A 27,874-nucleotide genomic window follows, 5' to 3' on the forward strand; every position below is an offset into this window, starting at 1 on the left:
CCCTCAATTTTAATATATCCTCAACCTTAAAAGTTGAACTTGATATTGAAGCCATTCAATGGCAACTGACGCTCCAAAGCCAGCTGTGCTCTGGCAGCAATCTGGAGTCAGGAGGCTGGTACGCCAACCCATTAATCACTGTCTTTAGAACAGACATTCTCCAAGTAAACTGCTGAGGAGATCTAAGTCATCACACATATACAGTACACTTGTAGAGGACATAAAGCATACGATGGATATTTTAACTACATTTATTATAAAATGTCTTTTCAACTTTTAAATGCTAAGACTCTATGCCCTTCACAAATTTCATCTTCTTGATCTTGAGTATGCCATTTGCACACAGCACGTGACCCAATGCTGTCAACAGGAGTTGCTGAAATCAGAGTAGACTTAGCCAATTGGATGGGCTCAGCCAAGCATTTACCAGCAGTGACAATTACTATAGTGAAGAGATATGTTTCAAGGAGCAAATAAAATATTATTGGTTTTGTTCCCACATTTGGAAATTCTGAAGAATAGTTTTATTCTGATTAAGTGGCACTTTTAAGTATTTATAATATTCTACTCTAATACTAATGTAAGGAATCTCATTACTTTGCAAAAATGAAAAAAGAACTATAGCAATTCACTATAAACAGAAAAAATTAGATATGTAAAATGTTTCTACATTTAGAATCTTTGGAAATGAGCAACTACTGGGTCAAGAGGGAGTTAATAGCTATATGGGAGAGTCAGTACACTTTATAATTTCAACATTACTAGAAAATCATAAGTAGAAATATGTTGATCTAAAATTTAAAATTAACCACCAGTGATATAAAACTATGACATATAGCTTCCAAAGTACATGAGAAACAAAAGAATATGAAAATTTTAGCAATAAAAATACATTACAAACCTTAATATTAAGAAATAATGTTTTAAAATATTATAACCAGACCAAATATAATTAGAAGCTAAAGGCATTATATGGGGGGAAAAGTTATTTTATGATTAAATGCATAGACTAATATAGAAATGGAGCAGTTATAAATCTTTACATGTTGAGTGTCACATATCTAAGTGTATAAAACAAAAATAGTTAAAATACAAAACAAACATAAATAATCATAATATTAGTAAGAAGATTTTTCATATCATTTTTGGTATTTGAATGATTAAGAAGAGGTGACTGATTAAGAGGGTGATATAATGATGTTTTAAGTAAAATTGATTTAATAACTAAAATTAACTCCTTTCAAATTGCCATTAAACATTTATAAGCTTTCAGCATAACTCAGGGGGTAACAAAAATATCAATAACATTCAAATCTACACAGGTAACATCTTTGAGCTAGAAATAAACAGTGGAGCTAAATAAACAAACAAAATCCCATTTGGAAACTTTAATATTTTCTTCCCAATAATTCTTAGCTTATAGAGAAAAGCAGTAACATAATTGAAGAATATTTTGCAAATAATTATGATAATATAGAAAGTTATGAGTATGGTCAAAACTATATGCAAAGGAAATCTCATTGTAATAAGAGAAACTTTATTATTAAATAAAAAGCCATGAAAATAAGTAAGAATTAAACTCAAGAAGCTAGGTAAAAGAGTTAACAGCAGGGGTCCTCAAACTACGGCCCGTGGGCCACATGCAAATACAAATATTGTATTTGTTCCCGTTTTGTTTTTTTACTTCAAAATAAGATATGTGCAGTGTGCATAGGAATTTGTTCATAGTTTTTTTTTTAAACTATAGTCCGGCCCTCCAACGGTCTGAGGGACAGTGAACTGGCCCCCTATTTAAAAAGTTTGAGGACCCCTGGTTAACAGAATTAACCTGAAATTAAACGAATAAATATATCCAAGAATTGATATGTTTTAAAAAGGGTTATCTCACTCATATGTGGGATATACTGATCAACATAATTTGATGAACAAGAATAGATTCAGAGACAAGTGGTGGGGGGAGGGGAGGTTAGAGAACAATCAGAGGACTTGTAAGCATGCATATTAGCATAACCAATGGACACAGACACTGGGGCAGTGGGAGCTTGCCCAGGGTGGGAATGGCTGGGGGGTGGGATAAATAAATAAGGAACAGTAAATAGAATTATTCTACCGAGGTCTCAAATCAACAAAGGAAAGCAAATAAGAGTAAAAGGCAGAGAGGGCTACCTATGGGGAATGGGAAAGAGAATAATCAGGGTTTTTAACTGAAAATAGTATACAAAATTCATTCTGATAATTTTGAAAATCTTGATGAAATGAATTTCTTTAGAAGAAAATGTAAATAAGCTATCCAAACTTTCTCAATGGGATGGTAGTAATTTTCCTACCAGCTCACATGCCATTCTAGAAGAACCAGCACCCAGGGCCTTCTAGGGGCAGAGTTATAAACTGTATGACCCAACAGTTAATGCCTGCCCGGGTGAACACCAAACCTAATTTGTTAAACTGCCGTCTTCTCTCGGAGGACTTACTTCCTGATCACCTGTATGCTGAACGAAATCCCCTCCTCCTCATACTACCCCAGGATTCCTTCAGACCATCTCAGCACTACTATCATCTAACACTCCGAGTGCTTTATTATTTATCGTTTTAAAATATCATGTCTCCTTTTCTTTGTCTTACATACTTAAATGTAAACTCCGTAGTGTAGGATGTTCTATTGGGGGTGGGGAGTGTATATTTTTGATTCTCAGACCATAAACAGGGTCTGGCACGTCATTGGTATTAAATGTCTATTTGTTAAATGAATTGGGGGGGGGGGGAAGAAAGAAAGAATGAGCAAGTAAGAGAATGAGTTATAACCTACAGAGAATAAAGTTGATGATTTATATACATTTGGATTTGGGTACATACAAACAAAAGGAGTTTTAGACTACCATTTGTGGCAACTACAATAAAGCTATGTATAAATGACCACAGACACTTTGCTGATTCAAGAAAGAAGCTGAATGAGTGAGAGTGAAAGAAGGAGAGCAGAACATCCCAGGAGGAGGGGGAGGGGAGGGTGAAGAGGATGGTGAAGGGGAGGTGGGGAGCTTCCTGTTTGCTTCCTTACTTTCTTGATGATCTTGCTATGTTTGTACAACTGGAGTCCATAAGGAAAACGTCACTTTAAGTTTTCCATGTATTTTTTTAAATCACAAAATCACTTAAATGTCCAGTGTGAATTACAGTAGCTCTTGTTTGGTTTCCACATCGTTTTGGCTCTGTCCCTTGACAACAAGATTTCTCAATCTTCCATGTACATCAACTACAACTCTAGGTCTTCCTATTTATAGGTTTTATTTCCTTATATAATACAAGGGCACAGGCCCTGCTCAGCCCCATGGGATAGTTCTAACATGTTCAGAACCACTGCTTTACTCTGTTCAATGAACTCTGTTCAAAGCACATTTCCAACCCAGTCAAAGATAAGCACAGGTTCCTCTTAATAATATACAGAAGATGCTGCCCCTTTCTCTGAAAAACCTTTAATGTTGAAAAGAACTTTCAAACAGCCAGCGCCATCTGGCTCTTCCAAAGCTATTTAATCTTTAAGTCATTAATCACAATTATAAAATTTAAATTTATAATTATCCCTTCATATTTTCCTAGATTTTTAAATGTCTTACAAATTGTCACTGGTATTTCAAGTTTTCATCCCCACCCATCCCTCCACCCCCTGGCAATGTAAATTTAACCAAGAAACTCAAATCTTAAATTGAAGGAAATTGAGTCAAATACCTGCAGGGGTGCTTCAGGGTGCATTGCTCTCAGCAATGGAGCAGCTGTCATTTCCTGGAGAGCTTTCGATGTCTTCTTTTTGGCTTTTTCTATTTGAATATTGGTAAAATAATTGACAGCCGCAAACTCAATAAGGGCGGAAAATACAAAAGCAAAGCAGACAGCTATGAACCAATCCATGGCAGTAGCATAGGACACTTTGGGCAAAGAATGCCGTGCACTGATGCTCAGTGTGGTCATGGTGAGGACTGTGGTGATTCCTTTAAAGCAAAAGAGCAAAGAGACAAAATACTTCACCATTACTTCTCTGCAAAAACAAACAAAACAAAACAAAATAAAAACCTAGTGATCTGGTGGGTGGGGTGGGTGGTGGGGTAACAAACTTTATAATTCAAACCAAATCATCTTTGATGGAAGAGTCTAATCCTAGTGGTTCAATGGAATTAGAATGGGCTTTTCCATTGTTGGCTCAGTGTGCCTTTGATTAAGTTGTGAAAACTCACTTGATACCTACCTATTGGGTTTGCCAGATTGATTAAAAGTATATAAGGCACCTAGTGTAATATTGTATCTGAGCCAACATACCTGAGAAACTCCACACACACACACCTACTAGGAAGTGCTACTCATTGAAGCACTGGTTCTCAACCAGGAGTAGCAAATTGGTAGCATGGAATATTGGGGCATTTTCTGGGGTAGGCATGGTCCATTGCTATTGAGACTCACTACCAGAAAAAAACACAAATTGTAGATTCTTATCATCTTTAACTGAATATTACCTATTGAATTAAAATAATAAATTTACTAGTTGTGAAAGACAATTTGTATAAAGCAACAGATGTATATTCCTGAACAAATAGATTTATAGAACATTTTTGTATTAAAAATATTAAACATCTACCACCCACCACTTTATGGTTGGGAGGAAAGTATTTACAACAAGAATAGAGGTACTTCCCTTTCATCAATAGGCTCCTAAAGCATATCACCCCCAGAAGAGCCTTTTCCTCAATCTGGAAAAAGGTTAGTCCCTATTCTCAATGGAAAAATTCTGCTTGCCACTGGAACTATAGAGACATGAATTATTTAAGGATGTTAATATTTGTACAGTAGTTGTCCCTTTCTTTATCATTGTCTATCTTTATATCTAACCTGTATTATCTAGTTAAGCTTGGATATTTCTCTGGGGATTTACTAAACCCATTCTATATATTGTGTACAATTGCTCCTTAATTGACACGCCTAGTTGTTTGGGGATGATGATAATGATGACAACAGTGATGATGATGGAGGCATCTAAACCATATATTCCAATCCATGCCTATCCTTGCTGAAAGCCAAACTATATATGTTACACTGAAGAGATTATGAGCCTCATACAACAATAAAGGAATAACAGTATTTTTATTTGGGGAGAAATTATCTTGTCTTCTCAGATCAGCATTTAATTATACCTGCCTTGTATTGTTTCTTAGTTGTTCCAACTTTATTGGATGTAGCCTCTGTGAGAGCAAACGTGTCTAATGTTGCTCCAGGATTTACCATAATATATATCATAGTGCCAAGCACATGATAAATGCACAGTAAATAAAAGCTCATTTTTTTCAGCTCCTCACCAATCCATTTTCTCTCCAGTCCCTTCTGAATTGTCAATGTTTAGAACATGAAAAATTAGAGCACTGTGCAGTGTATGAGCTATAGATCTTAAAACAATCCATAAACTATACAGTGAATGGAATTGGAGAATTTGCTTGTATTCCCTTTTTAAAAACATTTTGTGATATTTTTAGCACTTTATTAGTATAAAATAGATTTTAAAATGTGTTTTTTTGGTCAAACATAAATCTCTATGAAAATGCAATATTATGAATTTACTGGAGTTCGTTTCAGAAAAAGACCTTACAAAGTTAAGGCCTCCTTTTTAAATCTCAGAAAAATGGCATCATTTCCATGCTGGCTGGGAGATGCATTGAATAAATCCTAAATTAGTTTTGAAAAATTTTAGCTACAAAGTTTAAAAATAAATTAATTTATCTTCTTATTCATAATACTTTAAGTTTAATGGCTTATTAAGTGTTCAAGAAAATTTGACAACTTTCTTAGGTATATTTCCTCTAACATCATAGAAATTATGCTGAAAGCAGTAGAAAATAAAATATGAAGAGTACAGCTTAGTAAGAATACTACCCAGAACTCATAAAATTCTTCAGAGATCATAATGTAACAACAACAACAACAAAAAGACCCTAAACAATAAAATCAAATATAAGCAACTTAGAATTCCTCATGTTGCTTTGAACATTTTTGGGGGGGTGGGGTGGGGGGAAGGGATAAAACAATTTATCCTGAGGACCAAAAGTAGTGCTCTTCATCTTCTCCTGCTGTCCTAGGAAGAAATTACCTTATTAATGTTGAGCAAGCAGAATACTAATGCAATTATTGAGCCATGAATCGAAAAATTACTTTGATTGTTAAGGGGTAAACCATCAAGTTCAGGATGTTAAATGATACTATGGCCATCAATGCAAATAAAATGTTAGATATGTGGCCACTTTCTAATTCTATTTCATTATTTCGAGTCAACTTGATTTTAAAGTTTGTGGAGTAGCCCTCCAAATAGTATGCCTCATATTTTATGACTGGTGCCAAAATTAGGATAGTGATTGGCATAAACAATTGGCTAAATATTTGAAGTGTCCATCTCTTTAGATATTAAAAAGTTCTCTCTGCCAGAAGTTCAAATTTAAAGAGCTCCCAGCATGACAGGGATGTGCTTCTTCCACCTGCTTTAGGTGAAGCATTTGGTTAAATAAACACCAACAGAATAAGAAACAGAAGCCAACCCTTCAGCTCAGAAGCCATGCTTTTGCTGTATCTAGAAAGACAGTGCATCTGTTTCAATGGCTTAGCTGGCATTTACCCTTGAAAACATTTCAATAACCATAGAAAATTTTTTGACACATTCAAGTATTGATGCCAGTCCGTTTTTAGAATGCTGAATATGCACTGCATTGGCTGGTCCAGGAGCTGGGAGAAGACGTGTGTGAGTAGGCTAAGGCTATACCCAAGAGCAAAATTCTGGCTGCTCACTCCTAGAAAAATGAACTAGTAATGACTTAGATATGCCAGTTGGCATTTATCCAGGTTTAATGTTTTACTATACTGGAATAATTAGAAAACTGAAAGGCATACAACTTTGGAGATAGAAGGCCTTTGGAGAGATTTAGCTTACTCTACTTCTCATATTTACACGGATTGGTTTTATGTGTGTGTGAGTGTTTGTTTTTTGTTTTTGAATTATCTCTAATGAATACCTGACCCAGCAAATTCTCTTCTTGAGCAAAAAGGAAAATAAGAATTAGGGAAGATAAATACAAGCCTGGAATTTTTTACCTAACTCTCAAATGAAATAGATTGCTAATGCCCCTCAATACTTAAAACTTAACTTTCTTAGAAAAATAGCAGCCCAGAGCCTCAATGAATAGTCTATTACCATTTTGACATATCTTAGGTTTTTGAAGACATACTTGTTGGGCATAATTTAGCTGCTCAATCAAAAACAAAAAAATATCTTGGCACATGAGCATAAGACAGAGGCAAATGTCACATATTAAGTTGAAAAGGCTACCCACAAAGTATATTCAGCTCATATCCATACAATCTCCACTCAGCAGCTCTGGAATATTCCACAAGCCACAATGATAGTTCCTGAAATATCACTATTATTTTTACTAGGAGAAGTTAAGGGACTAATTTAGTGCTCAGCTTTACCTACCCCCTGTAAAGGCAGAATGTCAGAGTAGAAATGGCAGAGTTTCCAAAGTTAGAGAGAAATTGTCTTGGGTTCATCACGTTTAAGTATATGACTTCATAAAAGTTTCTTCATCGCTCTGAGTCATTTTTCTTATTCATAAATATTAATAAAGCCTACTCACTGAGTTATTGTGAAGATGAAATAAGATGTCCCCTATCAGCATATGTCAAATCTTATAATCATTATTAATACAATTGCCATTATCTTTACTGTATGCTAATGAATTTCCTTACAGGGTCTTCTCTGGAGAGGAAATGCTGGGTGGGTGCAGCTGTGACCAATGCTATCACTCCCCACAGCACTGAACGTTTTTATGACTTGGGGATATACTGGACAGAACAGTGGCTACCAGTTTGTAGCCAACCAAGAAAACTTTCAAAACTTATCAAACACTAACAATGAACTACAGAGAACATTCACATTATAGCGTCAAGTTGTGATTCTCAAATGAGGTAGGTGGCAGCATGGTTGCCATAATAATAAATGATACTCAAATAATATTTACTGTGAAGTAGGCATTGTTCCAAGTGCTTTATCCAAATTAACTCATTTAATCCACATGGCAGCCCTCGGGATCTCATCCTGTTTTGACACATGAGGAAACAGGCAGAAGTAACTCATTGAAGGATCACAGCTAATACATGGTAGACCGTGGTGTTAGAACCTAGGCTCCTGGATCCAGAGAGTCTGACCTATGATACCATGGCCTCTTCATCAGAGGCACCAACAATGGGTCAGTCTTTTCTGTTCTGGAAGTTCTTTAGGACCATAAAAAATGAAAATACTATGTGCACAGGTGATTTTATTTTTAATGATGATAGTTCCTGAAAGGTTAATATTATTTAAACTAGGATAAGTGAAGGGACTGATATGGTGATCAGCTTCACATACTTCCTACCAGGGTCAGGCTGCCTCCAGGAGGAGGGGGAGGGGGAGGGGGAGGCAAGGGTGAAGAGGATGGGGAAGGGGAAGTGGGATCTATTAGCAGCTATGGGCAGCTTGAATATGTCTTTGAGCATTTCAACTATGTTCAAGTCACTCTGAAGACTACTTTCTACTTCCTCAACATTAATAAGGTAATTTCTTCCGGTTAGTGTGAACACTAAATGAAATAAATGCGATAACTTAGCAGAGTGCCTGTTAATACACAACAGAACAATGTTTCTTTTAAAAAACAATTAAAAGTCAAGGAAATCAAGTCAGAACAAAATTAACCTCCCCTACATAAGAGAAGTATGGGAGAGAGTAACTGAGATGCTCTAAGGGCTCCATACACCCTGTATATAACGAGCACTGCATATAAATCTAAATTCTCATTAGTCTGTGAAGAAGAGATGTATTGTCATAATTTTATGGGTGGAGAAAATAAGTGGCAGATTGCAGTTTGGACTACTATTGTAGTCCAAAACTTAGATTTGTTGCTTTCTCTCTTCCACACCTATTTTTTTCTTTTTTTTTTCTTTATTGATTAAGGTATTACATATGTGTCCTTATCCCCCTATTGCCGCCCACCCCTCCCCACCCATGCCCTCACCCCCCTGGTGTCTGTGTCCATTGGTTAGGCTTATATGCATGCATACAAGTCCTTTGGTTAATCTCTCCCCCTAACCCCACCCTCCCCTACCTTCCCTCTGAGGTTTGACTGTCTGATCGATGCTTCTCTGTCTCTGAATCTGTTTTTGTTCATCAGTTTATGTTGTTCATTATATTCCACACATGAGTGAGATCATGTGATATTTATCGTTCTCTGAGTGGCTTATTTCGCTTAGCATAATGCTCCACACCTATTTTTAATAGTTTAAATGTATTCAACGCTTGCAATGTGCAGTTACTCTTTAATTCTCACAACTCTATGTATCTTGTGCTATTATACAAGCTCACTGCCTTCCTAAGGTCACATCCTGGCCCCCATCAACCCTTCTGGGAGTTTCCCCAATAAGATTCCAATGCCTTTTCTAAGATTAAAGGTGTGTGGGTGGGTGGGGGCTGCCTATGGAAAATCCCCATAGTCAAGTCCACTGAAGAAACTATGACTCCTCATCATTTGTTTTCTACAGGATGGGGAAGTGGGATGAAAAGCTCCCAGGCCCCTCCCTAGCTCCTTCTCACCAGCATCCCTTCAGCTGTCAGTGATAAAGGCTATTACATCAAGGCTTTGACTCTACCAAGTAGAAAAGGCAGGGGGAGATTGGTATCTCTTGTGAGAACTGTTCTTCCATTCCAGAGAAATTCTGATTTTTTTTCCCTTCTAATATCACTACTGAATGCTTCCACTACTCACAATCAACAGAAAAATAATGAAGAAATATATTTAATCAGGTAAATAGCATAACTAATTTTATTTAAAAGCATGGCTGACATATAAAAGATGTATTTAACAGCTATAAAATTTAAAACTCCTATATTCTGGACTTCATATAGCTTAGAATATAATATATAAAAAGCCACCTTAAAAACAAAAAAATAATGGTGTGTTTAAAAAAAATGTAGATAGATAACAATGAGCTAACAACCTAAGCCTATACCTTCCAACTCAATGCATTTAAACCATTTGCATTTTGTTCCTCTTCATTAAAAGGCAAATGATTCTAGACTTTCATATTCATTCAGCCATGACTTTTGTTTTATTTTAAGCTCCCAGTGCATTTCATTTTAACACCTATATATAATTTTAATTCAATTACATAGCATTAGGCTAGGAGCCCAAGAATACCACCAAAAGTGAAACTATATCCAGATTCACACTCTTCACTTGCCTGCTCTCAATAAGGGAAAACTGATGGGCCCCAAAGAAAGGGATGAACTGCCTATATCCCCTCAAGCCTTATTACTTTGTATTGGCTGGATAAGAAATGAAAGCTTATATGATTCTTTACTCAGCACAGTCTGATATATTACTGTTTAATATTTTCTTAGAAATTATATCAAAAAGCTATTCCCATGAAATCATGAGCAAATATAATATGAATAAAAATACACAAGAAATGAATTTCAATTACCAAATACAGTCCTAGCTGGAACGGATTCCTTATTTATCCAGAATGAAACTTGTGAAAGAATCACTGTCATAATACATGGAATGTACGTCTGAATCATAAAATAACCCATCTTTCGTCTGAGGTGGAAGTATACCGTCATAACAACATATTCACCTACAAATAAAACATAATGAAAATGTATTATTGGTCCTGCAGCTATTCAATGGCTTCCAAACCATATTTTAGACTAACAAAAAGCATTCTAGGCACACACACACAAAAAAAAATCTGTTGTGCACAGCAAACAAACATGGAGAAATATACAGTTCCTAACTTGGGGGTGAGGGGGACTATATTGCATATCATTACGTAGAAAAGCACTTTTGTTCTACATGGTGATTAAGCAATTTAAGAAAGTAAGCTATAACTTTCAAAAAATTCTTATAGTGCTTTCTATTTTAAAGGTCTAGTACTATGAAAGCAATTAGATTTCATTTCCAACATCTTTTGAGAGAAAATTTAGACCTAACTTTAAATCACTGGAAAATGAAAATACATACACTTAAACCTTAAATTTAAAAATAATTTAAATACACAGATAAACATTTTATATATACATACTAGTATGCTGCTTTATTGCCTTAGTTTTAGGAAAGAACTGTATTTCTCAATGTTATACATATGTATACATATATGGAAAAAGAGACATAGATAACATAGAGCCATATATAACATTCCCAAGTTCAGGAATATTTTATTGACATTTAGACAAAAATCTAAAAAGCTAATAAGGAAAACAAACCATAAGATTCCTTGAGTTGATAAATTTTTAATGTTACATCTAAAAGGAACATATTAAGAGAGACTTAGGAGTCAGTAGCCTCATTCTCAAACTGTGAAACCAAAGATTCAGAATCCTCAAATCTCACTTGTTTTCAATTCCACTTGCAGGCTAGAAAATAAATGTTTTCAAAAATACTTTTTCCTGGCAATATGTGCATGTAAGAAATAGTTTCAGAACAAGCAATAATCAGGCAATTTTTCCCATTAAATATAAAGACTAAATCCTATGATTCTTTCCATTCACATTTTAAAAGCAAATACAGACCAAGAATCACCGAGAATAATCATCCATCTACCCATGTGACATCTTTAACATATACCCTCAGTGTATTTTGTAACTAAGCTTTATATTTTGCTTTTACTTTGGTAAAGAGAGGGAAAGCAGCACCACAAAATTGGGCAAAATAAAAAAAGATTTTGGAAAAACATCAATAAAACAGGAAAAGCCAGTGTCCAAAAATCAGGGGTCAGGATTCCTGTCTTAGAATTCTGTTGAAAATAATGTTAATATAACTGATTACTGGCTTTTGTCTCTGAATAAGAAAATCAACTCACATCTGAATAACTCAGAATTTATTTTAAACTAAAAATATAAATTTAAAAATTCTGAACTATGATTTATGCCTCAACTCTATTCCTAGAATATTTTTGTTGGCCCCCCCAAAACACTAGATATTTCCATTAAAAAGCTAGGACAAAACTCCATTGCTATTAACTTTAATCGTTAAAAGATCTCACCCGTAATGGATTTGATGGTTTCACTTGATACGGTTTGCCCAATCAAGTCATATTGAACTAAGCTGGAAGATTCCTTTGGGACTTCTACTGATTTCTCAGGACCTTTTGTCCAGGTATAAATCATCTCACTCTTCGGGTAAGCATCTGAATAAGAGCACAGAATGTGATTAGAGTTCGTACTCCTTTCTCCTCAGCACTGATTGATGGTAAACACTCTTTAAGAATATTATACTTGTTCAAGAAAGATGGAATAAATGAAAACAACAGTCATTATGACTTACTTAAACACGTTTAAGATTTAGAACACTGTAGATATTAAATAGCTTCTGCATATTTATTTTATGTCAAAGAAATTGAAGGAGGAGAGACTAAAACGAAAGCAACTATAATGCTATATCTGCATCAATGCACTTGGATATGTTTCTCTATTAATAAGCAGTTGAAAAGCAGAAATAATAACCCCCCCAAAAAAGCAGCCAAATTGCTACTTCTTTCCATTCCAATTCACTTCCAATGCTTGACCAATATTAACTCTTCTGTCCTAATACAACTCTGCCAATTAGATACGTATGAAAGGCTGCCTGTAATAATACAACAAAAACAAAATAAACCCTACTGTTGGGAGAGCTCTCCAGGAGGCACCTATTCCAGACTCTGCCTTTGGGCAATACCCATGCTGTCTGGCTATGCGGTTTGTAAAGCTCTTCAGGGAATATAATTACACAACCAGCTCCACTACCTTTAAACTCTTACAATCAGGACATTTTCCTTCCATCTTCAACAAATCCCTCCCAGCAGCAATTTAAGCCCATTTTCTATTATTCGATGTTCAATGTAAATGGAGACCAGCTGCTTGCTTACCAGTCTGCCCAGAACAGAAAGCCTGGCTCACACACAAGTAAGTTCAAAAGAACCAAGATAAATTGTGTACTATGCTCCACAAACCTTCCTAAAATGGCTAGAGCACAGTAGGTCCTCGGTGGAATTGTTTAATTCTACAAAAGGAGTTGATACCTAGGGAAACTATCTTTACAAAGGACTTTCCAAAACAAACTATGAGGCTTGTGCTGTCATTTAGCAGCATATAGTCATGTCTCAATATTGATCTCCTGGAGTGAATTCATGCTTACTCATACATTACAAGTGCCCAAATACTATGTTCCTGCCCCTGATATTTTAAATCAGATAGCCTTCTCTGGGCTAGCCTACCTCGATAGACTAATCTTTTTCTTAATGATTTAATATTTGAAGCCAGGTTGGGGGGAGGGGGGTGCAGGAAATGGGTGAAGGTAATCAAAAGCTGTATCTCTCTTTCAACTATGTTCAAGTCACTCTGAAGAGTACTTTCTATGAGAACCCGCGGCAGGGGTGGGGTGGGGGGAGTGGGGTGGTGGAATTGGGTGGAAAAGATAAAACCCTAGATAAGAACTATCTGGGTGAAATATAAATTACTATAGTTCAAATGAATTTTAATTCTGGCCCCAGTTAGATCAACTTATCTGTCTACGTATTTTTCTGTTTTCATCTTCTCTCACCGAGTTACTGGTCAGGGAGCAAGCGAGTCTCTTTAGCTTCAAGTTCATCCACTGACTATTGTGCTTACCAGAGGTTATAAAAAGAATGGTGACTGCTGATTCTCATTAAGTTAAGCAATGAGCAATGATAACAGCAGGCAAGTTTCACAATCAGTGCGACTAAGAATCTGAAGCAATAGTAAAAACCAGCATCTATTTTTGGCAAATTCTGATTAAATCAAATATTCGAGGCAGACGTTAGAAGAGGCAATCAAATTTTGCTGCCATTTCAGAGAAGGGAACTTAGGGGAAAAGAATTCTATATTCTTTCCTATTCATCCTCTTGCTTTCACTTCCACAATATATCCCAAATCCATCTATCTCACACCTTTTCCTCCAGTACCATCTGATTCTAAGCCATCTCAATCTTTGATTATACTAAAACAATAGCCTCCAAATCTTCTCTGCTTTTATTCTCTGGCCTCTCTACAATCCATTCTCCATAGAAAAGCTGAAGTGAAATTGTGAAATGTTAGTCAAAGAACACCACATCCCTTAGTTTAACCCTCCAAAGGCACTATATTACTTGGCCTTGCCTACAAATCAGACCAATCTCCTACTATACTTTTTGTCATGCTTCAGCCACTTTGAAAATAACAATGCTGCTTATATTTTTCTAACCTATGTCATGTCAAAAAGCCCTGACCCATCTTTGGCCTTTTTCTTTTCAAGTCTGCCATAAAGGACTCTGCTTGTAACAGAACAAAACAAAACAAACAAAATAGTTTATAACTTGTTATGTAACACCACCAACACAAGGAGTTCAGAGGCCTAAATTTCACACTAACCATTAATCCGTTATTTATGACACAGCCAGTCTACCTAGGCGATCTGCAGAAATAAGGTTTTGGTTTTGGGGGGAAAGATGATTGTTTTGACTTCTTTACTTAAATATATTAGATAACAAACAGTCTCCTAAAAGTCAAATTTTGTACAGTTGTTGTCATGGACAAAAATTTAAACATAGGATTATGTAAAATCATGCAAATATATAGCTATCAGCTTACATGAGATAATGATTAACACTAACAAAATTTTTATTGTAACTTACAACTCCCAAATTTCAAAGGGCATGCATGACCATCCATGGGGAAATCCACCAATCTCATGGGACACTCCGCACTTATGGTGAGTCTATGATGGAAAATACAATTAAAGTAAATTTTTTCTCTAAAAGTAAAATTATAGAATCTTAAAAGGAAGGAAGGAAAGAAGGAAGAAAGGGAGGCAGACAGGCAAGAAGGAAAAGAAGGAGGGAGAATAAAGATAAACAGGGAATAAGGAAAAAAAAGACTACCTCATTGTGTATAAAATAGTGCCATTTCTCATAATTCTAAAAAGCTTATTTGGGGCTGTCATATTATGTGAGACAGACTTCTTTCCATTCCTGAAGAAAGTATCAGGAGTCCATACTTTTGTTACCATCATGTTGTTCAATCTCAAAATTTCAATGGGACCATCATATTTTAGTCTTTTGTCAATCCATGTCTGTCTGAAGAACACATCCATTGTGTATTCCTAAGAAAAGTAGTTTGTGACATATTCAAATAACAGATGATTACACATAAATATACAAAAAAATGAATTAAATTCTAGTCTCTTTCCCACTCATATAAAAGACTGCCCAAATAAAAACTAAATTAATAGCAGCAGAAACTTCCTTAAATCAATGGAACAAAAAGATTTTCAACAATTAAAGCATGTTATACTAGTATCCATACATTTATTAGATAAATTACCATACATATTAATCATTCACAAATAATAACTATAGCCCTGGTTGGTGTGGCTCACTTCGTTGAGCATTATCCTGTGCACTGAAGGTTGGGGGTTAATTCCCAGTCAGGGCACATACCCAGGTTGTGGGCTCCATCTCCAGTAGGAGGTGAGCAGGAGACAACCTATCAATGTTCCACTCTCACATCATGATTCTCTCTCTCCTTCTCCCTTCCTCTCTCTCTAAAAAATCAATAAAAATATTCCGGATGAAGCCAGGGCTGCAAGGGCTGAGCTCCTTGCACGAATTTCATGCACTGGGCCTCTAGTAAATATAATAAAACTGCCAGCACCAGGTAATTATAGTTGCACTTTACTTTAGACCAGGTAGCAAAATTAGTGACTGTGTAACAAATATCATTGCACAATGAACCATAAAATTGTCAGCATGCCTTTAAGACAAATTAAAATATATGAATAAACTTTATGCTCATAAAATTTATTAACCCGTTGTATACCATAAGCATCTATAGATGCTTTAAAATCATTTTTTGTGAGCATTTGCAACTGAAAATGTTCAAGAACACACGAATTGTGAGCAATATATTTATTTTTATACTATTCATTGCAAATTGATTTTTTAATTAAATTCAAAATATCGTGGCATGTGAAGCTGGTTTCCGTTTTGGACGCGTGGCAGTTAACTGGTTAAAATTAGTCCAGGAGCCCCAGAGTCAAGTAAAAAAGTTAAGTGGTCCAAGTGTTTGACCTTGAAACAAAACATATTTAATATGAGCACAACTGAATGGATGAATTCATCTTGACCAGTGCTTGGTGTTCTAAGTTCCTTAAACATGAGAGAAAGCAAGGGAGAGAAGGGGCGGGTGGGGATGGGGAGTGAGCAATTGAGCCAACATGGAACACTAAATGCAATCAGGACTACAATATAAAGTTTCATACCAAAACCAATTGCAATCACTACTTTTCTCCCCTTCAATAATTTTCTAAGGGAAAAGAATACTACGTACAAGGTTGTGTCATGGAGACCAGTAACAGGAAAGTTCTTTTCTTTGTTGAGAATGACTCCAAGCCAAAAACTCCAATGTTAGAGCTAAAATGCAAATTCAATGTCTTACTTCTTATAAACTTCTGAGCCTAATTAGGCTGTTCTTTGACTTTCTAGCTCTAACTTTGTGTGATTGACAGCAAAAATACATATTAATTGCCCTCTTTTCTGTTTCTTTTCTTCAAATCTCAAAAAGTACATTAAATTTTCTTAAGTACCTACCATTTCAACATCAGAAACAGGTCCAAAGCTGGTGACATATATGTCAGTTTTTACTTCTGTAACAGGACCTAGTGGGTATGAAGTAAATAAGTGTGAAAAAATAATTACCAATTTTACAGGCAAGGTGGGCTTTGATAATCAAAGAGTAAATACAGATACGACATCTCATATTTTTACAAACATCTTCAATTTTCAGTGAGATAATGCATCTCTACAAAAAAAAAATGTAGACAAAAGAAGAACAAAACCAGAAAGCAGTGTTTACTTACAGGCAAACCAAACAAATCAAAACCAAAAAATACCAATTACTTACCAGAAACTTGTTTCTTCAAAGATATATCACCCCCAGGCACTGTTAAGACAGGCAGTGCAGCGAACAAAAGCTTTAGCCTTTGTAATTTTTTTATAGTTCGTCATCTGATTGGCCTTTTAGTAAAGAAGTGAGCTTTTAAAAAGAGGGAACTTAGCCGCAAGGCAAGGAGGAGAAAAACATAAAGTCTGCAAGAAATGTACCTTCAGAGAGTTGAGAATACTGGTAAATAACAGGCACAAATATAATTCATGTCACCTTTAACAATAGGCAGACCATCCACTGGCAATTGGGATCAAAGACAAGCTCTCCTATAAATCAGACCTATTCATGCTCTGCCACCTAAAAGCTGTGTGATCTTGGGCAAGTTACTTATCCCCTCAATAGCAGCAACCATACATATAAGGCAAGATTGTTGATAGGGATCAAATGAAACTGCTCATATGAGACTATGAACCAAAGAATCTTTCACAGAAGTATTTATTAAGTAGTAGCTTCTCTTTGCTTCTGATAATGGCCACACTGAGATTCTTTCCTAGGCCTAAATAAGACTGATGCAGGAACAAATATATGGGTGTGTTTGGCATCTTGACAATGGGTTGACACAGACTGTAGACAAAGGAAAATTGCCACAATCTGGATTTAGCATAATGTGTAAAATCAAGAATTCTGGAATTCAAATTTGAGTCTAACACTTTTTAATTGTTTGATTTTGCCCAAGTCATGTATCCTCGGAGGTAAGGGTTTTAATAACAGAAATAACATATGTAAATCACTTGTTCCTGTCTCTAGAACATAATGTGTTCAATAACGATAGTAGTTATTTGTGTATATATAATATAGCTTTTTATAATTAACAAAGATAAAAATTGTCTTCTTGAACATCATTTCCTTACAAGATGATTTATAATACTCTATGACCTGGGGCTATGTACTCCATACTGAAAAAAAAATAACATCTGTTATCAAGATAAACTATTCCCCTTGGGTACTGGTTGGGTGAATGAATTTATTCCAAAAATGACAAAGAAAAGTTGGTATAGCTTAATGCCCTAGGTCTAAAGTTATCCTCATAAAAATGAATCAGAATATTTCTTCCTGTTTAGGATGAAGACTGAGCCATAGAAAGAAAAATACTTTGAAGGAAAATGAGAAAATTCTTTCCTGAATAAGTATCCTAAAAAAAAATATATATATATCCTTTGGAAGTACAGTCAGACAAAAGGCATAGATCAAGCTGATCTGTCATGAGTTTTCATTTTTATTTTTTTAAATATATATTTTATTGATTTTTTACAGCGAGGAAGGGAGAGGGATAGAGAGTTAGAAACATCCATGAGAGAGAAACATGGATCAGCTGCCTCCTGCACACCCCCTACTGGGGATGTGCCCGCAACCAAGGTACATGCCCTTGACTGGAATCAAACCTGGGACCCTTCAGTCCCCAGGCCGACGTTCTATCCAGTGAGCCAAACCGGCTAGGGCATGAGTTTTCATTTTTAAAAAATAACACCTTTGGAAAACAGAGAACGTATGAGAAGTTAGTTGAATTGTTATTTGAATGAGCAATTTGAAACTACAAAAAGATAGTAATAATAACTCATTAAAGCCAAACTGTTCCAGGAAGAGATAGGTATTCAGGAAGCGGGTAACATGTGTTGAACCTTAGAAGATGGAGATTTCACTCAGAGTGGTCCAAGGGTGGGAATAATCACTCTGCTAGTTCCTTAAGGACAATTACTAAAGTATTAAAAGCACCGTTTTACACTGTAAGTCTGGACAAGGAGAATTAAGTTACTTAGAAGAATTAAAGTTGAGTATATTGGGACAACTAGACTGTTTGACAAGATTCTTGAGAAAAATCAAAAGTTACTTTGAAGATCAACTTAGGGCAGTGGTTCCCAGACTTTTACTGGATCAGAATCCCCTGGAAGCCTTGTGAAAGCACAGATTGCTGATTCAGTGGGACTAAGGTGGGGCCTATTTCAAATCTAACAGGTTCCTAGGTGATGATGTTCATTTTACTCCAGTTTACAGGCAATGTGCATCTGTTGTTTTTAGATAGTATGGGTCCTGGAAAGTAATAGGTATCTATGGGAGTGCGGGAAGTAGAGGAGAGGGAGGAATTAAGCCAATGACAGTTTTCCTTATAAATTTATTTCAAGGTGTGTGGGTTTATGCTAATTCTACTTGAAGCATAATGATTCTATGATATTAATGGATAGTTTCAAAGATTACATAATATATCACTTTTCAATGATTCTTGAAAAGGTTTTGCATTCTGAATTTCAACCTTGGTATTTGTGACATTACTCAGTATTTGCTTTATCTGGCATTAAAAATCTTTGAGATTGAGTCAGGTCCTAAAAACATATGATGGGTAAAGGGGTCTCATTGAGACACTCATTCAATAAACATTTTTTTTGAATGAGCATTTGCTGTGTGCCAGGTCCCATGCTAGGCCCTGGTGCTGACTATGCTAAATGAGACTAATGAGTTCCCTGCCTCATGGAGTGAACATGTTATTGGAAAAGTCAGAGTAAAATAAAGAAATAAATTCAATGGAAGAATACTTTCATTCAAAAGGGGAACAAAAGAAGCTGGTAATTGTGTGAGAGACTGGGAGGACCACTCTTGATTTCTTAGCCACTCTTCCAGCATAAACCATAGAAAGAGCTGAAATGATCGCATTCCAGGCACAGAGAACTTTAGGGGAAAAGCTCAGAGGGAGAAAATACCTTAGTGTGTTTAGGGACCAGGAAAAGGCCAATGGAACTGGAGCAAAGCAAGTGAAGAAGACAATGAGAAGAAATAAAAGCCACAGAGACAGAGCAAAAACCAGGGTGAGTAGACATATTCTGAAAGTGGCATCTTTTAAACAACATATTGATAATATATGTTATAGGAACAGTTCTTAAAACTACATGGGAAAAACTTGTAGAAATTGCAGTGACTGGTGGGAGACACATAAAGAGGTTGTTGTGGGCTAAATGATGGTCCTCCCAAATTTATATTAAATCTCTAACCCCCAGTACCTCAGAATGTGACCATATTTGGAGTTAGGGTCTTTAAAAAGGGAATTCAATTAAAATAAGGTCAGTAGGATGGGCCCTAAGCTAATGTGACTTGCGTCCTTATAAAAAGAGGAGATTAGAACACAGGAACACACAGAAGAAAGACCATGTGAAGACACAGAGGCAAGACAGCCATCTATAAGCAAAAGGTAGAGGACTCAAAAGACACCAACCCTGCTAACACCTTGATCTTGGACGTTGAGCCTCCAGAACTGTGAAAAAATAAACTTGTTATTGTTTAAGCTACTCAGTTTGTGGTACTTTGTTATGACAATCTGAGCAAATAAATACGGAGGTTCATCATTTTTCCCATGTTTTCCCCAAGTGTTCTCACTCTCATATGTCGCACAGCTCTGCCTCTGCGTACAGGTTGTGATAAGATGCTTGATTTGTATCCTTTAATCATCAAGGATTCAAAGTAAGGAAATTTTATGATCTGAATTGTATGTTTTACAAAATCACTCAGGCAGTTGTATGGACAACAAAGTTTAGGGGGGCAAGAGCATGAGAAAGGTTCTTCGAAGAGGCTGTCGTCCTAGTCCTGCTGAGGAATGATGGTGCCCTGAACTAGAGATATGACCAAGAGGATGGGGAGTGGACAGATGAAGGGGCATGTTGTGTGTGGAACTGCTCACAGTAAATGGGTTTTCTCCAAAGGACAATAAACAGGTATATAATAATTCTATGACTTGAAGGTTTACTATGTATAAGGCAGGCTACAAGGCTCTTCCCATATGCTATTTCATTTTTAAAAAAATATATTTTATTGATTTTTTACAGAGAGGAAGGGAGAGGGATAGAGAGTTAGAAACATCCATGAGAGAGAAACATGGATCAGCTGCCTCCTGCACACCCCCTACTGGGGATGTGCCCCCAACCAAGGTACATGCCCTTGACCGGAATCGAACCTGGGACTCTTCAGTCCATAGGCCGACGCTCTAGCCACTGAGCCAAACTGGTCAGGGCTGCTATTTCATTTAATCCTCTCGCCAACCCCCAAAGGTAATATGATCATGAGAATTTTATGGATATGGAAACTGAGCTAACAGAGATTAAATATTCTATGCCAGAGTCAGAATTATAACTCCCTTGTATTGATCTCCATAGTATGTTCTAGCTTTACTACACTAATTATATCCTTAAATAATTAATCAGTAATTAATTATGTTATATAATTTTATATCTAGTATGTAACCGCCATGCCTACATTTCCTGTTTTGTTTCTGAGTAGCTTCTGAACTGTGTTCCTGCAGCTCTTTCTATGCCTTTGCTCAGCTTGAGTCTCTCTTTCTCCCATTAACAGCAAAGACAAAATCTTAAGCCTCCTTGAAGTCCCCAACTGTCATAGTGCTTTGCACATACTAGATGCTGAGTAACTATGTGTTTGATTGTGTTCCTAATATCATCCCAGTCGTGACGTAAAAACATTCCCCAAAGGAAAAATTACTGAGATTCATTTGTTACATCAGTTAAGCTAAAAATATTTCCCGATAAAAACAGGAACTGCAGCTTATTTATATTTGTATCCACTCCCAGAACTAATCCCAGGCCTTAGATGTAATAGGTTTCCAATAAATCAGTTCTCAGGGAATAATGGTAGCTATGCAATTAAGAATAATTCTTAGGGACGCTTCCTCTAACAGTACTGTTTAGGATGTTCAAATCAACCTTACTAAGAGCATAATGACATAGAAACCAGATAATTTTGGCTTGGGAGGACCTCTCATGATTTTATACGCATTTGTATAACATCAAAGATGTGTTCTATTTTAAAAATTCCACTTCTTTAGGAGATGTGTTTTAATCCCAAAATATGGTGGGTAGTTTGTAAGGCAAATAAAGTGACTTTGAACAATCTTTGAAAGAGCCAAAACTACAATATCAAATTCAGGGAAATAGTCTGGTATTATTAATGGAGCTAACTGGCTTGGGAGGTAGGAAGGCAATTAACAATGTTATCAGATGATTTTCCATTGTTAATTACGTTAGCTCTATAGACCTGGCCAAAGGATATCACTATTTAATTTCTCTTCCAATAACAGTGTCCAGTTTGCTGTCACACCAGGAGAAAGACCTAGCCTTTTGGTGCTGTTGAAACTAGTCAATATTTGTTCTCCACACGGCCTCCCCACGTATGCACTGGAGGAGACATTTCTGCTTTTCAGACATCTACATCTATACATCAGGGTTTCTCTTCCTAAATACTATTGATGCATCTCCAAAAAACAAGAAACTTAAAGTATTTAAGAAGTACAGCAACAACAATAAGGAATCTTGAGTGAAATATATCTTTAAAATCTCTAATATTGCTCATCATTTAGCCTTCCTGCATATTAAACAAACAAAAGATCTCAATTGATATCACAGAGAAAGCAGAAAACTATAGAGTTTTACTTAGATGACATTAAAGATTAGTGTTGCCTATATCCCTGTGATCCTTCTAACAGTACAGGTCAACTTTTTAAATAAAGAAATTACATAAATATGAAAAACATTTTTTTTTTAAAAAACAGTAAGATATGGGCAAAGATGAAATGCAATTCACAGATGGAAAACTCTTGTAGGCAAAAAAAAGATTTGAAAAGCTGTTCAACCACATTAAAAATAAAAAAAATTGAAATCATTTCAAAACAAAATACCATTTCAAGGATTCTATGGAGATTGTGCATATATTTATATATGTGGAGAGTTGAAGGATTTGTGGATCCTGAATCTCATATTCACTGTAAATGGGAGTTTGAATTTGTAAAACTATCACAGAAAACAGTTTGGCATTATCTCATCAAGTTGAACTCCCACTTACACTAAGATCCACAAAAATCTATTCCTGAATACATATGCAAAAAAAACACAAAAAACCAAATTCTTGTACATTTAAAGCAGGAAATTTAGGCCAGAACATTCACAGCATTACAATCTTGGAAACAAGCAAAATGCCTCCTGCCAACAGAGCAGATGAATAAACTCGTTCCTTGCAATGGGAATATCACACAGCAGTCAAAGTGATCGATCTATGGCAGTATAAGTGAAAAAAGCATCAAAGGATTATATATCATGTTCAAAACAATTACATTTTTAAAATTTAATTTATTAAAAACTAAAGTTGAGCTAAAACAATATTCAAAGAAAAGCTACGGATCATTTTTAAAAAGGACTCAGGATGGTGACTACTTTGGGTGGAGAAGACAGGAAGATAGGATGAGGGAAACCACATACCAGAATAAAAGTTGATTCCAAGGTTGTGCTGTTTGATGATTTAACTGGTATGTTTATTATATAATGGTAAATGAAGGAATAGATGAATGGGTGAATAAAAAGAAGGCTATGTGTGACCAATAATGAGAATCTGTCATGAACCAATGATGAGTAATCAAAATCCAATTTGTGCACTAAAGTCTTTTTAAAATAAATACAGTATAAAGGCCTAGAGAATGATAAACAAATGTAAAATGATGTATTTTCTTTTCATCTAAAAGATAACTAACAACCAAGTGAAGTATTATCTAAACATCCACCAAGTTACTAATAACCTATATTTAGATTTTACAATGCCTATTTCAGGAAACACCAAAAGCAATTTGCGTATTCTTTCCCTAAAAAATATATATATATAATAGCACTATATATCTTTTTTTGTTATACTGAGAGCATAAGAAAGTAAATTATGTTCTGGGTTCTATAGTCTCTTGTCTTCTCAAGGGCATCATTCTTTCAGTTATCCCTTCCATCCAATCTAATATTAAATTATCCTTGAACAGATTATTCTAGTAGTACACAAACATAATACAATATTTCTAATCTTAATAAAGAGGCAACCTTCCCTCTTCTCTTCGCTTTCACTTGTAAGTTTCTGGGAATAACAAACCTCAAATAAAAAACTATATTCATTGCCTCTAATTCTTCCCTTTTTATTCACTCCATCATCCATTGTAATTTGGTTTTCATGCTCAGGATCCACTAAAATTCTTTTTGTCAGTATTATTTGTTTTTCCCTTTTGGTAGTAACTATTCCCACAAACTTTAACAAATAATCTTATTTCTCCCATTTTTAAAAAGCATCTTTTGATTCTACTTCCCCTTCCATTTACCATCCAATTGTTCTACTCCCCTGTACAAATGCCCAGACAAAAAACTCCCATTCTCTCTTGAACCCATCCAGAATTACATCCCCATCACACCACCAAAGCTGAGCTTGTCCAAATTACTAAAGTTATAAATATTGGTAAATCTAGTAGTCAATTCTATGTTATCTTTCTTAATATGTCAAGAGAATTAGATGTAATTGATCAATTCTGCCTCCTCTTTGAAAAAGAAAATTTAACTTACATCCAGTATACACACTCTCCTTGCACGGTTTTCCTTCTGCCTCAAAGACCACTCCTTAGTCTTCCTGGGACAGAGATTCCTTCTCCTCTTTTCCCACCTCCTAACACTGCAGATTTCAGAGATCAAATATGTGGACCTCCTTTCTATCACCCTTTAACTCCTTGATAATCCCTTCAGTGTTATGGCTTTAAATTCCATATATATTGTCATACCCATCATCCCTGCATTCCAGGCTCATCTCCATTTAATATTTAATAGGAATCCCAAACTTAACACATCCACATGCAAATTATTCATCTGTATCCCCAGTTTGCTTCTGCCACAGTCTTGGCAACTCCAGTTTTCTAAATGTTCAGGTCAAAAACTTTGGAGTCAGACTTGATACCTCCCTTTTTCTCACATCCTATATTCTAGTTGACATCAGTAGACTAGGACTTTAAAATATAACCAGAAACCAATCATTCCTTACAGCCTTACAAACTTCTCTGCCACCAACTTGGTCAAAATGCCCATCATCTCTTGCCTAATTTATTGTGAAAACCTCTCTGCATTTGCCTTGGACCCTGACCCCTGACTGCCTGTTCTCAATCCAGCAACCAAGGTGAGCCTGTGAAAATTCTCCTTGGGGCCCTGGCTGGGTAGCTCATTTGGGTAGAGCATCATCTCTATATGCCAAGGTGGCGGGTTCAATCCCTGCTCAGGGCACATACAAGAATCAACCGATGAATGCATAAAGAAGTGGAACACGACATCGATGTTTCTCTCTTTCCCTTCCCCTTTCCCCCCCCCCCCACCCCCTCTCTCAAATCAATCAGTAAAAATAATAATAAAACAAAATTAGCCTGGGGTCTTTCCCCCTGCTGGAATCCCTCCAATCACTGACAAGACTCAAAGAAAAGTTCTTACCAGCCTGCAAATCTTTATATAACATCGCCCTTATATCACACTGGCCCCTTCTCACTCCTGCAGGGACAATGACTTCCACGCTTAGGGTGTTTGCACCTAGAGTTTCTTCTAACCAAAAAACTCCATCCAAATGTGGCGTTATGCCCTTACCTACTTAGTATCCTTGTTCAAATGTCACCTTCTCATTTAAGTATTCCCTAACTACTATAGTTAAACCTGCAACCTCCTCACTTGCTTTATATTACTCTAAAGCAGTTGTCAACCTGACATATTCTATATTTTATTTCTGTTGCTTAGTTTCTAGAATTCCAGCTCACGAGGGCAGAAAATTGCACCTCCTTCACTCTCTAATGTATCACCAGTGCCATCCTAGAACAGTGCCTGGCACATATTATAAGACTAATGAATATTTGATGAAAAGTTAATGAAATAAAATATCTCCATGTAGCCAAGGCCTAAGCTTACTTAATATCTTAGAGAAATCTGAGAGGTGTATCATCCCTCCTTCTTAATACGTTCTATTCCTGTGAATTATATAACTTCATACTCTTCTAGTGCTTTTATCATCTTCTACTCTTTTTCGATCTCCTTTGATAACTCTACATACATTTTCTACATTTCCCCAATTGTTAATGTTCCTCAAGGCTTGGTCCTGGTCTCTTTTTCTGCTATTTTCTATGTTCTCACCGAGATATCTATTCTCACAGCATTATACGCTGATGACTCTCATATATCTCCAGACAAAGCCCTTCTCTGATACCTAGACCAGTACAACCACCAGGAAATTACATCTGTATCCTTAATTTAACATGTACAAATATCAACTCTTGATTTTACCCCCACCCTTATTGTTCCTCCCCCAGTCCTCCCCAGTTTAAACAACACCATTCTTTGCCCAATTTCTCAAAATAAAATTCCAGGAGTTATTTTGATTTCTCTCTTTCCTTTAACACCCATTTGCAATCCATATCCATTCTTTATTGAATTATACTTCCAAAATACATCTAACTTTTATCCACTTATACCCTTTTTTACTACACCTACTATCTTATTCTAAACCACCATTAACTTAATGGGGAGAACTAAAAAAAGAGCTTCATTTGTCACCCTACTTCCAATGTTGTCCCATTTCCTCATCTAAGCCTTTATTCTGTAGCCAGAGATATGTCACATTACAATCTAAGTCATGGGATGTTTTTACCTTCAATATTAACTAAAAACTCCAATGGCTTCCAAGTTCACTAAAAGAATAATCTAAGCTTCTTTAGAGGATATTTAAGGTCTTGCCTGATATGGCTTTGGCCTACCACTCCAAACTAGTCCTGTGAGATTCTTCCTCCTGCTTTCTGGCTAAAGCACAATGAATTCCTTTCACTATCTAAATCACATTAATTTCGTAGAATCCTTGGGATCTTTAGAATTTTCTGTTGCTTTGTTTGTTTGTTTGCTTTTCTGCATGAAAACAACTTTTGCTTACCCTTTCCATGTCTGGCACCCTTAGGTCTCAGCTTCAAAGACTTCTTTGACCACCGTATCTAAAATAGGCCCCTCACCCTATTTATTCTCTATTCTTAGCTTGTTACTGAATTGTCCCATAGCAACATCTTTTGTTTTTTTGGGTTTTTTTTCTTTGTTTTTTTTCATCCCTCTACACCACTTAGCTATTAATTTCACCAGAGCTTGTGTCTGATTAAAAATTATATCTTCACATTCTAATATTGCTACTGACACATAGTAGTCTCTAAATATCTACTGGTTGAATGAATGAATGAATATGGCAAATCAGAAGAGAATGAAGCTATAATTTTCTGCTGCTTTGTGGATATGAAGAGTTCTTTTCATCTATATATTTTTAAAAAAATATTTTTCTGTTGACAGAAAATTAATAAAGCTAATTAATTGAATATAAACAGAAAATGTATTTAATTTTTAAGTTGGGATATAGATTATTTGAAAATGTTGTGAGGCCATTTTCATTTATGTGGAAAATTATTCAAAATTTACCTAAGTGTATATATACACTTTGCCATGTTGGCTTTTCCATTTTAAAATGTTATTAAAGCTTTAAAATAAAAGTTCTCATTTCATTCCTTTGGAGGGAAATGTAGTTTTGCTTATTTTAATGACCTACTTAGATAGTAACAAGAAGAAATGTTAATGAAAATCTGACTCTTGGTAAACGGAAGGATTTAAGGAAGACTTAGAAATGGAGGTAGCAATACAGCAGTAGCCTAAGGTTTTAAAGACTAAGGTGTGGGTGGTGGTCTTGTCCACTACTCGTTCAAGGGTTCTTGGGCAATTCATTGGAACTTTTCTCTAGCCCCCTTTGTAACAGAAATGATGTCTGCCCTGTTTACTTTGTTGTGTTATTATAATAATCTTATTTGATATTGTTATATGAAAATGTTTTCAAAACTGTAGAGGACTCCATGAATGTGAAATCCTATTATGCTAGTGAGCACCCTTGCAAAACTGACCCTAATGCTCCACTCTTATTTCAGAGAGGTTGAGAAAGATGTTCTAAGGCAATTTTATATATTGAGGCCCGGTGCATGAAAATCATGCACTGGGGGGGGGGGGGGGG

At 35.9% G+C, this 27,874-nt stretch overlaps 1 protein-coding gene across 1 annotated transcript in view; it reads right to left on the reverse strand.

The window, feature by feature from the left end:
* GABRA4 (gamma-aminobutyric acid (GABA) A receptor, alpha 4) overlaps positions 1–27,874 on the reverse strand; it is a 65,838-nt gene that overhangs the window by 33,482 nt on the left and 4,482 nt on the right. The window contains exons 3-8 of the mRNA XM_005853127.2: positions 16,675–16,742; positions 14,968–15,188; positions 14,722–14,804; positions 12,097–12,240; positions 10,537–10,689; positions 3,724–3,983 (exon numbers count right to left, since the gene is read on the reverse strand). Of these exons, the coding sequence (XP_005853189.1) occupies positions 3,724–3,983; positions 10,537–10,689; positions 12,097–12,240; positions 14,722–14,804; positions 14,968–15,188; positions 16,675–16,742 (929 nt within the window). The remainder of the gene's footprint in view (positions 1–3,723; positions 3,984–10,536; positions 10,690–12,096; positions 12,241–14,721; positions 14,805–14,967; positions 15,189–16,674; positions 16,743–27,874) is intronic.

This window comes from Myotis brandtii, unplaced genomic scaffold, assembly GCF_000412655.1.
Source record: "Myotis brandtii unplaced genomic scaffold, ASM41265v1 scaffold10, whole genome shotgun sequence".
Classification (NCBI taxonomy): domain Eukaryota; kingdom Metazoa; phylum Chordata; class Mammalia; order Chiroptera; family Vespertilionidae; genus Myotis; species Myotis brandtii.